At 42.2% G+C, this 16,796-nt stretch overlaps 1 protein-coding gene across 1 annotated transcript in view; it reads right to left on the bottom strand.

Annotated features, from left to right (window-relative positions):
- Positions 1-322: 322 nt before the first annotated feature.
- Positions 323-16,796, bottom strand: part of PTCHD3 (patched domain containing 3) — an 18,294-nt gene continuing 1,820 nt past the window's right edge. Inside the window, exons 3-6 of the mRNA XM_004702448.2 lie at positions 15,968-16,769; positions 14,972-15,093; positions 11,396-11,541; positions 323-1,945 (exon numbers count right to left, since the gene is read on the bottom strand). Coding sequence (XP_004702505.1) covers positions 441-1,945; positions 11,396-11,541; positions 14,972-15,093; positions 15,968-16,769 — 2,575 coding nt within the window. The 3' untranslated portion in view covers positions 323-440. The remainder of the gene's footprint in view (positions 1,946-11,395; positions 11,542-14,971; positions 15,094-15,967; positions 16,770-16,796) is intronic.

The raw sequence follows: 16,796 nt of genomic DNA, 5'->3' as shown, positions 1-16,796 counted from the left end.
TGTTGAAAAAGATAAAGATATCATTAAGAAAATGCATCAAAGAGCCAATGGGAGAATAAAAAGTTTCATTTCAACATGAGCATTCATGTAGGAGGTACAATGAAGATATTATCCTATATATAGTTAAAAACAATATATAAAACATTTGAATTACAGGCATAAACTTATAATGAAGAAATAAAGGAAAAATAACTGTAAACTCAAATCTTATACCCATCTTACAGTTTATAAGATGACAATACTTCCTAATTTAATAAATATATTTTAATGTAAGATTAATTTTTCTCAGGGTATCCTAATATTTTGAGACAGAATTCCAGGTCAAGGAAACATGCCTTTAAGTTTACTGCCTATTCTTAATAATGCATTTTTATCTGTTTGAATTGGGCAATCAGGAATTCTGTAAGTGAACTTTGATTTGTTAGTGGACAATCAAAATTTCAAAAAAAGGTTAAGAATACAGGAATAAAAATTAGGCCATGAGCAGCCCCAAACAACATAACAAGAAAGATAATCTTAAAAAATGTCCTGAAGATGTATGCATCAGATGAATATAAAACACACACACCAATTATTGTTGAAATGGCACTTTGTAGGACTGGGTAGCCTAGCAGATACAATGCCTCAATTACTTTTTGGTTTTCTGAGGGCTTAGTACTTGAAAAAAAAGCATAACAGATGTGTGCAGAAAAATCAAAAGAAAACCCTATACAAATGAGCAGATTCATCATGGATATGGAATCAAGATTGACATTCCAGAATGACATGAAACCTGTGACTCCCACAATCACAGAAGCAATAGCAAAAGTCACCCACAGGGAACACACAGGATGAGGAATTAACAGCAAAGAAACAATGAACATAGCTGCCGAGGCGATGATGACACTTCGAACGGTGTTCTCCACGATCACGGCATACTGATCAAAATATATGAAAGCATGGTTAAAGACCAAGAGGGGGACTTTACAGTTCTCAGCGATGCTGCGAAACTCTAGTAGCATATTCTTCTTCTTGGTTGGCGTAGAAACATCCCTGGTCTGAATAAAGGCCCGGGATGAAATGATTTCATTTGATAATGAAATATTAACATCGTACACATAACTTGGGAAATCCTTAAAAAACAGAGGAATGTTGCTTATAAAAGTCTCCTTATCATTGACATCTTTGTTTCTTCCTTTCAAATACTGCACGTATGTGTTTAACCAAAACTCGGTGAGATTGCCAGCCACGAACTCACTGTTTTCCAAATCTTTCAAGCATCGTTCCAATTTTTGCCTAACCTCTTTATTCCAGTAGTCCACCTTTTGGGTAATGACAGCCATAACTATGGGGCCATAGTCTGAAAAATATTCTTCTTCTATATCAAAATACGGTCTTATGTAGGAATTGTCACTTGCCAGATTTCGAACATCTAAGCCTTCCTGCACGTGGAAGCACCCGTATATACTGGTCATGAGATACAAAATATAGAGCACCACTACCAAAATCTTGACCTCAGTGCTTGTGAGAAAAGGGCCAAAATAGTCTCTAAAGAACAAGTCGAGTGGGTGTGTGCCGGTGCCATCTTCATCGGGGAGAGACCCGCAGGGGGCACAGCAGGACTTTTTAAAAGAGGACCACTTTTTGTCAGGACTATCTGCCTTCTTCAACCAGTGTAGACAGATGACTTCTCTCTTCCCATCCAAGGCCAAAACTGCTCCAAAACAGGTGATGTTATAAACATAGCAAAAGAGCAGCGTTGTTCCCGTGTAGAGTGAAAAGTACTGTATGGACTTGAAAGAGGTCATCACTCCTGTATAGAAGGCCAGGACATTGGTGATGGTAGTGACTGTAATGGACACTGCTGTCTTTGAGTAGACCCTGGACATCCGATGTTTTATGCTATCCATCAGGTTGGTCTTCTGCCAGGCAGAAATCATGATAAACATGTCATCAACCCCAACACCTGTAAAAAGAGAAACTGTGTATTCATCTGGAACAATACTGACAGGCATTTCAACAGATTGATTCAAACCACTCCCTGTTCATCTAGTACGGCCTTATTTATCCTGCCCGGTCTCTGCTTGGATGCCACCTTCTCTGCGGTGCTGCTTCTGACGCTCTCTGAATCCATAACCAAATCTACCACTCTCTTCTTGACAACAACTCCGTGCTTTGCACACAGCACAGTATGTTCCTAGTAAACAATGTGTTTTTACGATGGCATCAGGAAAACTACTTGACAAGTGGAAGCTGAGGAAGGATGAACAATGTGTGTCTCTGATTGCACTAAATTGCTCCGGAGGTCTTTTTTCTTACAATCAGCTATTTCACGTCAACCTACAAACATGCCGGCCAACATGCTATTGCTTAACATACAAGCTGGCTTTATGCACTCTACAGCTAGCACCTCTCTCTGTGCTATGATCTGAGAGGTACGGTACAGTTTGCAAAGGGGCCCTCGTTGCATAGTAGGTTTTAAGTTGGGCTGTTACCTGCAAGGTTAGCAGTTCAAACTGCTGTCCACTCCTTGAGAAAACGATGATGCTGTCTGCTCTTGTGAAGATGGTCAGCCTTGGAAAACTCTATAGGGGAAGTTCTACTCTATCCTATAGGGTCACTATGAATCACAATCTACTTCATGGCAATGGGTGGATAGAGTTTACACACACGCACACACACACAGAGTTTTCCTTCGAGTCTGTTTTAAAAACAATTTTTAACAGTTTTATTGGCACATAATCCACTTATCACTACAATTTTAGAACATTTTCTTCTTTTACTCATCGTTATTACTTCCCCTAAATTGTAGTAATGATTGTACAACTCTTCTTGGAATGACTGAACTTACTGTATGCTAAGTGGATTATGTGCCCATAAAAATTTTTTTTAAACAGACTAGAAGGAAAACTCTGTGTGTGTGTGTGTGTGTGTGTGTGTGTGTGTGTGTGTAAACTCTATCCACCCATTGCCATGAAGTAGATTGTGATTCATAGTGACCCTATATGATAGAGTGGAACTTCCCCTATAGGGTTTTCCAAGGCTGACCATCTTCACATCTTCCATGTCATACCCCCAAAGGAACCATTAATTGTCTCTATAGATTTACCTATACTGGATTTCATATACCTAAAAACATACAACCCTTCCCTCTCCAAAAAACAACCAAAAAACCTAACTAACAACAATAACTAAATAAAGCCGAGAAAAACCTCAATTGAAAAGTGGAAAGAGAACAACTTTAAAATAGGTTAAAAGGACCTCAAAAGACAAAGTGTTCAATGTTGACCTCTCTACATGTGCCATAATCACTTCCCAATGCACTTTGCACGATGATTTCAAGGCTCGTGAACACCCCCCTGCTCTCTGGTGAGAGGAGATTCACCAGAGGCCTAGTCCACATGCATTTCACCTTCACTTTTTCTTTGTTGTTGTTGTTGTTAATGGAAACTACTTTTAAACAGGTCAAAGGGGAGATAAAATATTACATTTTAACATAACTGTATCTATTATCATTTTTTAAAAAAATATTCTCGGATAACAAGGCTTTGCACATCCCTGTGGTGGGAGTGGATTCACCAGAGGACTAATCTATGGGTGGACTTTTGGATTTCCACTGTCATCCATAGACTTCTGCAAACCAAGTGTTCACAATTTAAACTCTAATAGCATCCCCTCCTTTAGATTTGAATTATATTATTTACAGTCCTGGGATCGCACAGGCTGGTGGGCTTCTTCCATGTGGACTTAACTGATGCCTCGCTTAAATGGCGGCTTGTTTGAACACAAGCCTTTAAGACCATAGATGTTTTTCTTTCTGAGAGCCAGGCACCATCTGGTTTCTTCACCATACTTTGCTATAGCACTCATCTCTTCAGGGACCTCGAGGAGGATGAGGATCGAGCAGGGCCATGCCATCAGAACTAGTTGTTCTTAGATTGACACTGTGTGAGCTCCAAATCCATCCGTATATCTGTGGTTTGTATAGGACTCTGGTTCACTGTACAATCATCATTGTCATTTTATGATAGAGAGGCTTATAAATTATCCACTTGGTGCAAAAGTTAATTCTATTGATAATGTCATTATTTTAGCCAATGGTATAGGAGTTTAAAACACTGCATCCCTGAAAAACAGCAGCAAAACACCTCATGTACAAACACCAAGATGAAAGCAGACTTCTGCTCCCGGGTCATGCAGTCTTGCAACCTGGTCTGCCAAGCAGTGTGGCAGAGAGGAAAGGAAAATGGACAATAACTAACTTGTACAGCTTGAACACGTAAGTGACTGGACACTCTTTACACAAACGATGATGGTTGGTGATAAGGCAAAGCTTTTAATAATATTCATTCACAATGGCAGAAACAGGCATACCAGATTAACACGTCATAATAAAGCAAGAAAAGCATTAAAATAGTAATATATGGCAGGCCCATCCCAATTGGGGGATCCTTGAGCAGCCTCAAGGCAAGAGATGTGAACCACAGTCTAACTACCTCCAGCTCTATACCCTTGGGATAGCAGTCCTCTGCTGCTTCTCACACTAGAAAGTTTCAACCTTAAGTTCAAGGGCTACAGGTAAGTTTGAGGTCGAGCCTAGTTGACTTGGTGGGGTTTTCACATCAAATGCTTTTGATGTGGCCTATGAAGGATGCTGTACACCTTGAAAGACAAGAGTCTAAAGTCTTAGTTGTCTAGAACATGGCCTGGCTCACCAAGAGGTGGCTAGAAACGAGGGCCAAATTCTCTTGTTTACCCACCAAGAGTCAAGTCTTGACTTCTCTGAGACATGTGTGATCCCCTCCCCCACATCTTGTAGGGTTTGATGATCACTCTGGTAAGAGTGTCTGTTGATTCTGAATGACCTGAGCACTATTTTGTATGGCAACTACGGCATGGTCATCTCCCTCTCATCTGGAAAACTGACCCCAGCTGAGGTGAGGTCAAAGTGGTTGTTTTTAAGATGTGCATATAGAGGGGGTGATGGATGCTAGGCAGGCTCTCTGCCACACTGCTTGGCAGACCAGGTTGCAAGACTGCATGACCCGGGAGCAGAAGTCTGCTTTCATCTTGGTGTTTGTACATGAGGTGTTTTGCTGCTGTTTTTCAGGGATGCAGAGGATTCCGTTGTGTGTACCAGAGCCTTTTTAAAAAATCCATTCTTCTACTGATGGGCATTTGGGCTCCAGCTTCTTGCTACTGTAAACTGTGCTGCAGTTAACATGGGAGAGCATGTCTGTTCAATGTTCTCTTATTTCTTTGGAGTATATGGGCAGCAAAGGTTGTGCTGGGCCATGTGGTATTTCTATTGCCTGTTGTTTTAGATATCACCATACCACTTTCCACAACAGTTGTATATATTTACAAATCCACCAGCTCTGTAGGAGTTTCCATCTCTCCTCCACACCTTCCCACCATGTGTTGTTCTCTGGTTTTTTGTTTTTAACTTGACTATCTTTGTGCATGTTAGACAGTATTTCATCATTGCTTGATTTACTTCTCCCAGATAGTAAACATGAACACTTCCTCGGGTGTTTGCTAGCCATTCAAGTGTCTTCCTTGGGGAATTGTGTATTCATGTCCCTTGCCCACCTTTAATTGAATTTTTTTGAGGTGTTGCAGAATTCTACAGGTTTTAGTAATTAGTCCTTTGTCCGTTATGTCATTGTTAAAAGTTTTTCCCCCCAATTAGTGAGCTCTTGTTTCACTCTTGATGTACTTAAGTGTTGTATTTTCAATAGTTCCCATTGTTTTCCACTGTGTACACTTCCTGTATTATATTTGGCATTCTATATATGCCCTACAATAGGACCCTTAAGTTTGTCCCAATTTTCTCATGGATGATTCTGATAGTATTTAGGTGTCTGGTTCATCTTGACTTCAGTTTTGTGCGTGAGGTGGTCCTGGTTTTGTGCACAGGTATGGGCCCTGTTTCATCCTCCTGCAGATGGAGGTACAAATTTTTCCAGCACCATTGCTTGAAGATGGTGTCCCTTTTGCATTTAATGTTTGATCCTTTATTGAAATTAAGTTGTTTGTAGCTGTATGCTTTTATTTCTGGGTTTTCTATCCTGTTCCATTGGCCTATGGGTCTATCATTATACCAGTTGGCTGTTTTGATACTGTGACTATGTAATAGGTTTTGAGATCGAGTGGTAGAATACCTCCTATTTTGTACTTCTTGGGAAGTTCTTTGCTTACCCTAGCCCTCTTCCCTGTCCATATGAAGTTGGTAATGATTCCACATCCGCCTCCCCCCCATTTCTTTAGGGAATGACATTGGAATTTGGAATGGAATTGCATTGTGTTTGTAGATTGCTTTAGGACATATTGACATTTTCACAATATTGTCTTCCTATCCACGAACACAGGCTATTCTTCCATTTGTGTAGGTCTCTTTCAGTTTCTTATAATATTCTGTAGTTTTCTTTATACAGGTCTTTTGTTTCTTTGGTTATGCTTATTCTTAGGTGTTTGTCTTTTGTGAGGCTACTGTAAATGGTATTGTTTCCTTGATTTTTTGTGGGGGGTCGGGGGGAGAAGGGGGATCTCTCTTCAGTGGTGTATAGGAATACTATATTTGTTTGTTAATCTTGCATCCTTCTATTTTACCAAATCCTTCCGTTTTTCCCAACAGTCTTTTTGTGGGGTCCCTCTAGTTCTCTTTCTATAAAACCGTATCTTCTGCAAAGAGCAAGAGTTTCAGTTCTTTGCCCATTTGTATTCCCTTGGCTTCTTTGTGTTGCCTAATGGTTGTGGCTAAGACTTCCAGCACAAGATTAAATAAGAGTGGTAATACTTGTCTAGTTTCTATTTTCAGGGGCAATGGTTTCAGTTTTGCCCCATTTAGTGTGATATTGGCCATTGGTTTTTCATTTATTGCCTTTATTATGCTGGTGTTTCCCTTCTATTCCTATTTTATTGAGTGTTGATATATGCAGGGATGTTGTTGTCATTTTCCTATGTTAGGTTCAACTTTGTTGTTGTATTGGTGGTGTTGTCCATACTCTTATGTTTTCTTTTGAGAGCCGCTTTCTGGTGCTGCTCTTCTGTCTGATGCTCTCAGGATTGTCTGCTGTTGTTATTCATCCCCTGTCCATAGTGATCTGGTTAATATTTTTTGTAATGCTTGTCTTGTTTTTATGAATTGCTTTAGTTTTCCTTTGTCTAGAAATACCTTTATTTCTCCCTACTGTTTCAGGGATAATTTTGCTGGGTGTAAGGTGCTTGGGAGGCAGGTTTTTGGCTTTTCTTTCTTTCAGTTTCTAAATGTCACTCTATTTTCTTCTTGCCTTCGTAGTTTCTGCTGGGAAGTCTGAGCTCATCCAATCAGTTTTCCTTTGTAGATGACTGTTCTTTTCTATCTAGTTGCCCTCAGGATTCTCTTTTCCTTGAAATTGGATAGTTTGACTATGATATGTCATGATTTTTTCTTTTTAATCGGTCCCATTTGAAGTTTCTCAGCTTCTTGAATAGCTATTTTCTCCTCCTTTGTGATGTTGGGAAGATTTTCTTCTGTGATTTTTCATACTATTTTCTCTGTAGAGTTTTATAATTTCTTCTTGTGCCAGGATCCTGTTGAGACATGGGTTGCTTCTCTTGATAGTGTCCCACATCAGTCTCAGGCTTTCTGCTGATTCTTTTGCTTCTGTTTGTTTGTTTCACTCACTGATTGTAGTCAGAGTGATTGTCTTCGAACGCATTGATTTCATGTTCCCTTTCTTACATTCTATTCCTATGTTCCTTAACTCTGTTACCTCGCTGTTTCTGTGATTCCTTGGGCTTAGGGAATTTAGTTTTTCCATTTCTTCCTCTGTTCCCATGAGTGTTCCCCACATCTCAACAGGACCTGAACATTATTCTTCTGAATTCTGTATCGGGTAGTTTCATGCCATCTTCAGAATACTTACTCCGTTGGGTTTGGGTGATTTGAATTGTTTGTGTCTGTTTTTCCTGTTTTTTTCCGGGTTGGTGTGGCTGACTACTGTTTCCTTGGCATCATAGTACAGCTATTAGTGGTGTGTGAGCTGCTGGGTCATGTCGAGGTGGTTGGCTCTGTGTAGAGACTTGGGAGAGGTCTCATAGGAGCTAGAAAATAGATGATCATGAAACGAAGAAACAAATAAAAGTTTAAAAAGAGAAATGGAGAAACAAAGACAGAGAGATAGGTAAGTTGGGTTGGGATGGGGAGGACAAAGAGTAAGAATAAAATAAAAGGAATTATAGTTATAATATGCCTGTAATAAGTTATAATAAATCTGTACTGGCCAACAAATTTGTATAAAAATGGGGAAATGCATTTTAAGGGGGATAATAAGAATTAGTAAGTTCCACTGGAATATATTCCAATGAGGAAAGAGTGAGACAGCAGAAAAAGATCAGGGGTGAACATGTAGGGAAACAAGGGACAAAAGAGACAAAAATCTCAGGTGCGGCCACTAATTTCTGTTGCTATGACAATGTGAATGTGGGCATGTCAGTTGTACTTGGTGGCAAGGGGCAAGGGGGTGCGGAGTGGAATCCCTTCTTCAATGAGTGCCGGGAGCTAAAGACTGCCTATTTTTGCCTGGGGGAAATGGGTATTCTCAGGAGGTTGGGCTGCACTGGAAGAGGAAGTGAGAGAAGATTCCAAAAATATAATGAGAGTATTGTAATGGAAGGAAAGTACAAAAACTGAAGAAAATCATGTAACATAGATGATACAATCACTTTGAGGATGGAGAGTCCTAATCTTGATAGTGTTATTATGTGAACTTGTGTGTTACATAGGGGACATAGGGCTAGTGCCGCAGTTCTCAACCTGTGGGTCACGACCCCTTTGGGGGTCAAATGACCTTTTCACAGGGGTCACCTGATTCATAACAGTAGCAAAATTACAGTTATGAAGTAGCAACAAAAATAATTTTATGGTTGGAGGATCACCACAACATGAGGAACTGTATTAAAGGGTCGTGGCATTAGGAAGGTTGAGAGCCACTGGGCTAGTGGGAGGGAAGGAAGGTACCAGGCACCAAAGCAGGAAAGGAGGTGGGAGGGAGAGGGAAAAAAGTGAAAAATGAAGCTTGGGACCTCGGTATGTCTGGACCAAGCTGCCCATGCAGAGCTATCTCCCAGAGGCCAGAGAGGTTGGGATGCTTCTGTGGCCGAGGAAAACTGGCTGTGCCTTGGGAGGAGCGGGGCTCCCAGAAGCGACTCACGCCACTGGTCAGGGGTTTAGGGGAGTCGGTCAGCGGGCAGTCTCTTCTCCCACTAGGAGAAGAGTGGTCTCGTTAGCGTCAAGGTGAGCTTCTTGCTGTCAGGAAGTAAGTGCAGGATACCTCTCCTAGAGGGCCTTGTCTGGGAGGTGCTGAGATCTTTGGGTGCTTGTTATCTAGCAGTTATCTTGCCCCAGCCTCTCTCATCTGCTTTGACACTCCAAAACCAGAACCAAACTCACTGCCATCTGGTGGATTTTCATACCTATTATACTATTATTGAAACTTCCTTTGCACAGGTGCAGTATTATCTTATTAACATGCATATATTCCTGAGATCAGAAATATGCATCAAAGTAAGTCCTCAAATCGTTTACTTATCATTGCTTTTCGGTAACTAGGCTTTTCTGTAATCATGCTTCACTGATCTGTTTGGCATAGTGTAGATATGAAAATGTCTGAGGACACTTTTAATTGCAGACTAAAAAAGGAGGGCTACCAAGAAGAAAGGGGTAGCTTGAGCGTGCCACCTCCATCAACTTTTCTGCTGGAACCGACACACCTTCCACTCGTCCAAACCTCTCTCTGTGTACTCACGCAGAACCTGTGCTTGGGCCAGAACTTCTGATCACAGTGTCAACTCTTTAAAATGGTCTTCTTGGATTACATGACAAAGTTGGGGGGAAGGCAATGGGAATCGCAACACAGCCCCTGCTTCAAACATTCTATGAGTAAGGCCAAGGTTGAAGGATTCATATGCACAAAGTCTGTGTAGATTGTCATAAGCTTAAGGATTTTAACTTTAAGGATTCAAATTGGGTTCAGCCTGGTGAAAGAGAAGATGCGTTTTTAAATGCCTACTATCATTGATTTAAAAAATACATTCCATTACTTACAGAACCTTGCTTAACATTGTTAAGCAATTGACTCAACATCAACTCATTTCTTGAGTTACTGAGACTGCATGGACACCCATAATCATAACACACACACACAGGCTTCAGTATACACTGAGTGATGTGTACATGTGTGTACTGGGAATGGGCCCTGAACATTTAGAATAAATAGACCGACACCCAGCACACAGTTCATCTACTACTCTCTCAAAAACCAGCAACAAACCCAAATCACTACCTTCAAGTCAATTCTGCTCCTGGTTTGACACTCTGGGACAGGGTCGAACTGTTCCTGAGGGTCTCTGAGACTGTAACTCTTTTGGGAGAGTAGAGAACCTCATCTCCTCTCTTTCATGGAGCGGCTGGTGATTTTGAACTGCTGACCCTTGATACTCGCAGCCTGATGTGAAACCACTGCGCCACCAGAGCGCCACTCCCTTCTCCAGGAAACCAAAGATTATTTCCTTCCATGTTGTTTGCTTTCCAAAATGTAAGCACCTTTGCTTTCTCATGCCAAATATACATTAATTCAAAAAGGGCAGAAAGATACAAAACCAAATTTAAAACAATGACAGTTCTAGCTTTCAGGGAATTTTTGTTAGTATTTTGGTGTATAATCATCTTAGAACTTGTTTTATGTTAATATATACACATTTATTTCTCTCCATTTCAAACATTTTGTTTCTAACCAGCATTGTCCTTTAACATTATATATCTACTCCTTAAGGATTGACTAAGTATTTTAATATGCTACATTTAACTAGATTATCCTCAGTATTTTCCACTCTGAATCACATATTCTACATATGGGACACTTGGCTAATTACTAGTATAAATTCCTAGAGTGGAACTGCTGGGTAAGAAGCATTTAGTGTTTAAGCTCCAAAAGTGTGTACCCATTTATACTTCATCCCTGCTAAATATGAGAGTGGTTATTTGCACACAACTTTTCAAAATCCTTCAATTTTGCTCTTATTAATCTCATATGAAAATAATAGGTCTTGTTTTGTTTAAGTTATATCCCTTGATTATTTGACAGGTCAACCAAAAAGTTTTTTTTCTTAGATCTTAAGGGATTTGCATGTTGTTTTGTGGGTGTGAATTCATGACCTTTACTCCATTACCTCATTGGGGCAATAGATTTTTTTTCCCACCATAAAGACACTCATCAAGGATTCTATGTGTTTTTCCTGTGTGCTGCGGCCTTGCTTTGGCTCTCTGTAGACCCACCTAAATATAATTGTTTTCCTCAGACTGATCTTAGTTTCGTGATCTAACCCACGCCCTTACCTCTTCCATGGGTAGCCTCACGTGTGTTTGACTCACCTAGAATCAGGAAGGGTGAATTTGCCACTATGAGCACGAATGGCACTCCGATCGCCAGCATCAGGCCAAAGCCACTCACGACAGCGATGATTGCAGAAACCACTCCAAACGATGCAACCCACATTTTGTTTCGCACACAGTCAAGCCTGCCAAGTAGGAGGGACACAGTGTGGAATTTGTGGTGGTAGCTTCCACCTGTAAACTCTACCAACCCCTAACATTCTTGCTTTGAAGCCCTGTCCAGAAACCTGGAGGGCCCAGGCTCTCTCCTCTATCCCCACCATGCTCCCCTGTTGGAAGAATCTATCACTTGAGATCCAAAGGGCAATCATAGAGGAGGAGGAGTGGAAACCGGAAACTCAGAGAGGAAGTAGGATAAGCGATGGTCTATCGAGGGGAGAGCGACACACAAGGTGAAAACAAGATGTGTAGGAGCTGTCGGATGGAGCTGACGATCTGCTCCATAAACTTCCATGTAATTCACACTAAAATTCTTTTAAAAAAAGATCATGCCAGAAAGGTGACTTGCAGTCAAATAGCGAAAGGATTCTTATGCTATTCAAAAGAGTTTATACATTGTCTAAAAGTAGCAGGTTGGCCATTAAAGGATTATAAACATTAAATTGCCGAGCCAAAAAAGAAATAAAGAAGCCATGCGGGCAATAGTTCTAACATTTGACTCCAGGAGACCTTTAATCTCCATGCCCCAAGTAGCACGGTAGCCAAACTCTAGCTCAGCTATTACCTAACTCAGCAGTTCAAACCTACCAGCAGCTCCAGGAAGGAAAATCTGCAGATATTCTAGTTCCTAGAAGGACTTTTGCTTAGGTAGGGGATTTCAGCTCATAGTGGCCCTACAAAGGACTTGTGGGGCTGTAAATCTTTATGGGAGCAGATAGCCTCAACTGTCTCCTGAGGAGTAGCAAGTGGATTTGAACTTCTGACCCTGTGGTTAGCCATTTAAGACTTACCTGACAATGCCACCTGGCCTCCTTAATGAGTTCATCAGAACCACTTAAAGAAAGTCTTTAAAATTTACATTTCCTGGGAACTAGTCTTACAGATTCTGATGCTGCAGAAGCTACATGTTGACAATTTTCCTCATACGAGTCTAATGTTTAAGCATTAGCAGCACCGGCAGCAAAGTAGTTCATTTCCGGAAGTTTCTTCTTACTACGTAGGGTTAAGTAGGGCACATTGCACTTTAACTTTAAAAAAAATGGTGTTGTGTCTGATTGGCAAAAGCACTCCATCTTTCTTGAAATGTAATGGTGTCTACCATGCATAAGACAAAGATATTTGAGGAAGGCAAAGTTTTCAATATTTCATCAGAAGTTCCAATGATCTAATACGTGGTATACCTTTGGTAAATTTCTGAACTGTCAGATAATTTTGAAATGCTCTGGAAGCTCACTATTGCACTATTTGCTTTAAGGCAAAACAAAGTTCATTTTGGAGGCAAAGCTTTGGTCAGAGTTTTACTGGTCTTCACTCCAGTGTGCCTTAGTAAAGACTCTACAGAAGGTACCGCACGGCTTGCCAGGCATCAACCTCAGAGCTAAATGCGTACGATGGCAATACTGTGTTATCTCAAAGATTGTGTAAGTGGTGCCTCACCAGAAAAAGGTGAGACCCTCAGGATAGCAAAGGAAGGGCAGTGAGAGACTTCCAAGGCCCCTAGAGAAGTACCCCTACCCTCACCCCCAGGACACCCGGCTTTATCCTCCAGCTCAGACAGGGCATGCCTCAGATCGCCCTGCAGCATCTATGACTCAAGAATCTTGCTCCGTTTCCTCCTCTTGAGCATCAGGAATGGTGGTGGTTGTGGTGTTTGCTGCTGCTGCTGCTGGTGGTGACGGTGACAGAACAACCCCAGTAAATAAACCTCCTTTACTGACTTAAGGGCTTATCACAAGTAGCATGCAGCAGCTAAGGGGTTGGGTGGGAAGTGGGAGATTGAGCGATGCCCAAAATTTAAGTTCAATTTAACTGACCACTTTTTTTTTTAAACATAGACCTGAACATTCCAATCACAGGACTTTACATTATGCAAAATGGCTACAAAATTGCTGAAATCTACCTGAGTTTTCCTGAAAATTGCAAAGGGGAAAAAAAAACTATGCACAAAATTTAAAGGGAACCCAACCAAAAACCAAATTTAGTGCCATCAAGTCATTTCTGACTCATTGTGACTCTATAGGTCAGAGCAGAACTGTCCCAGTGGGTTGCTGAGACAGTAACTCTTTACGGGAATAGAGAGCCTCATCTTTCTCCAGTGGAGTGGCTGGTGGTTTCGAACTGCTGACCTGGTGGTTAGCCCAAAGGGCAACCCGCTTGTTATGCCACCAGGGCTCCTAAGTAGACATACAATAGAGTTGATTTATGTTTATACCTCCTGTTGGTCACATCAGTCTAAACAACCCTTCACCAGATGACTGTAAATCATTTTCTAATTGCCTCCAATATTAGGTAAACCGTCTGCATCTTTGTCCACAATCATTTATGTAGATTAAATGATAAATCTGTATTTTTCAGAACACTGTATCAAATAAAAAAGTTTTGTCAAATCAATTATTGGTGGATTTCAACTTCTAGGTACCCTGTAAGACCCCCCCCCCCCACTATGCCTTCCAAATCAATGAAACTGAGTTCCGTTTGCGTCTTTATGTCTAGCTCCTTATTTTCCTGGTTTCTTTGTTTTCTAAAGAATATAGTTTGCTTTTGGGGGGATAATGAAATTGAGATAATTTACCAGGGTCTCATCTTTCTTAAAATCCACACAGCTAAATTCTGGAATCTGATTCTAAACACATACAAATGAGGATATCAAGAGAAAATAAACATATATTCCTTGATTTAACTCTCAGATATGTTGACTCAGGAAAATAGGGCCTGATAATAGATACTTTAGGGTTTTAGAGGCGATGCTGACATGAGTTTGGGGGGAAAAGCTTCAACCCTGTGGTTCCTTCTACGTTTGTATTCAATGGTTTGCTGACCGTGTTTATATTTTAACTTTCTAATCTTGATCATAATGGGGCCCTGGTGGTGTGGAGGGTTATGCATTGGGTAGAAAACTGGAAGGTTGGCAGTTCGAATCCACCAGCAGTTCCTTGGAAGCAAGATGAGGTTTGCTACTCTTGTATGGATTTACAGTCTCAGAAACTCACACGGTTTTACTCTGACCTGTAAGGTCACTATTAGCCAGAACTGGCTTGACGGCAGTGACTGGTGTGCGTTTAGAATCTTGCTTGTGCAAGCTCAAAGGAAGCCCAAGGCCTAGACGAGTGACACCTTTTAAATGCTCATCAAGGCACACTTCACCTTAGAACAATGGAGACATCAAAGTCAATTATGGCAGAGCTTCTTTTATTATATAGGTGCCTTCCACAGGGAACAATAAGATAAAATACATAAGGCACAAAAGGATCTATCAAATCAAATGGAACTCACCACAGTTTCTATCTATCATTCTGTTAGACTGTATGTTACTATTGCCCAAGGGGCTGAATAAAGGATGTCACCAGGCTTTAAAGAGAGTTAAACAAATATTACGAAGTGTTATTATTTTCTTACCTGTAGCATGATATGATGGCAAATGCTATGATTAGACAGTAGGTCAAGTGAAACAAAGGGATCACTTTTACCGAGGCTTTCTTAAATTCCAATTGTCTGGAAAGTGATGTAAAGTAGACTACCTGCCACAGAAATATGCTCATATAAATAACCTTCAACTCTACTGTTTGTGTGTGAATTACAAACACTACAGCACTTTGTTGATGGAAATAACATGTCACTATCGAGGAAAAGATCACAATACGTAGGTCATGGCTTTAGAATTTAGATTATAAAGATGGTGATATGCCTTTGCTTCTTCCTAAAGATCCTTAGCATGTTTCCCAAAATTTCCCAAAGACGTTGATCATTCCTGAATATACAGATTTTTCATTTTATAGAAAACTATGAAACCTGGATCACATTCTTAACTGTAGAAATTAATGTTTTTTCCCCTTTTAAAAATTAGGGTGGCAAATTTGACTCCTATAATTTCACAGAGGCTTAGTATTCAAAGGCCTTTTGCATCACAGACGTCACTTTGACTAGGCTAATTGAGAAGTCCTCAGATTGTCGGCTCAACTTTCCCGCACGGCCGGGCAGGGTGCTCGGGGCTTTCCCTATGATTCACTTGGAACGTATCCGACCATATGGAACCAGCGCTAAACGACCGTATTTCTCGCTTAAGCCGTAGTTCGTTCTTTCTGAACACTCCCAGAAGCCAGGGCGCACCTCAGCTCGAGGACCAGAAAACCCAACCTCGAAACTGAACGTGGAGATGGACGTCTCTACAGAAGCAGGCCTGCTCAGAAGCACGCAGTACTGAGCACGTGCCTACGGATGTAAGACGTGCGCCTTCTTCGCAGAGTGCCCTACGCAAGTGTGCACCACAGTCAAGTGCAGCTCTAAGTCCAGGGGACCACCCTCCCACACCACTGTCGGGCTCCCGTCCTGGCAACAAAATGCTCACCATCCCATCTCCTCCCGGCTTCCCGCTAAACCCCAGGCGCCAGGTACCTCGGTCTTCTTCAAGATCAGCCCTTTCTTCAAGTCGCTGAACTGCTCCAGAAAGTGCTTCAGCCACGTCTTGCTGTTCTCCTTGTCCACCCGCTCATCCGTCAACAGGAAATACTGCAGCCGCAGGGCTTTGGCCAGCAGGATGACGCGGTTGTTGCCCCTCCTGTCCCCTAGGGTGATCCCTCCGATGGTGCTGGTCAAGTAGACGGCCTGCTGGTTCCGCTCCAACGCCGGAAACGTGAGGTCTGCGAAGTTCAAGCCTGGCTGGTACTGCCAGGCGGCCAGCACGGGGTTGGCGGGCATGCAGCCCCCCCGGACCTTGGCGCACACTTGGCTGTAGGGGATGGCGGTTCCGTTTGGCGTGGTGGCCACCAGGGCCTGCACCGCCCTGTCCACGGTTCTAATCTCCTCGAAAGCGTCTGATTTCAGCAGCGAGGCGGTGTGCGAGACCACCAGGAGGGTAGCGTAGTGGACTTCAGTGCTCTTCCGGATGGCAGAGAAGTTGGGCGGGTCGATGGTAAAATGTCGCTGCACGAAGGCCCGGTCCTTCTTGGACGGGGTCCCCACCGGGGAGTACTGCTCCTCCATGTTTTCTTCTTTGTACTTGGGCAGGTGGACGAAGCCCACCGAGAGGAAGACGGTGGCCATCACGGGCGCCAGGAGGAAGAACCACGGGTAGGAGCCCACGGCCCAGCCCAGCCGCTGGAAGAACCTGTTGAGCGGCGCCTCGAGGCAGTCCGTGTGGCAGCGGCCGCGCACCGGCGCCTCCGACTCGGACGAGCTGCGCCGCGGCGAGTCTGTCCTCCCCGGGTTCGCGCCCCGCGGCGGC

This window comes from Echinops telfairi, unplaced genomic scaffold (assembly GCF_000313985.2).
Source record: "Echinops telfairi isolate 266 unplaced genomic scaffold, ASM31398v2 ScPeMD7_31;HRSCAF=116, whole genome shotgun sequence".
NCBI classification, from domain to species: Eukaryota; Metazoa; Chordata; class Mammalia; order Afrosoricida; family Tenrecidae; genus Echinops; species Echinops telfairi.
This window is presented reverse-complemented; position numbering and strand designations above follow the sequence as displayed.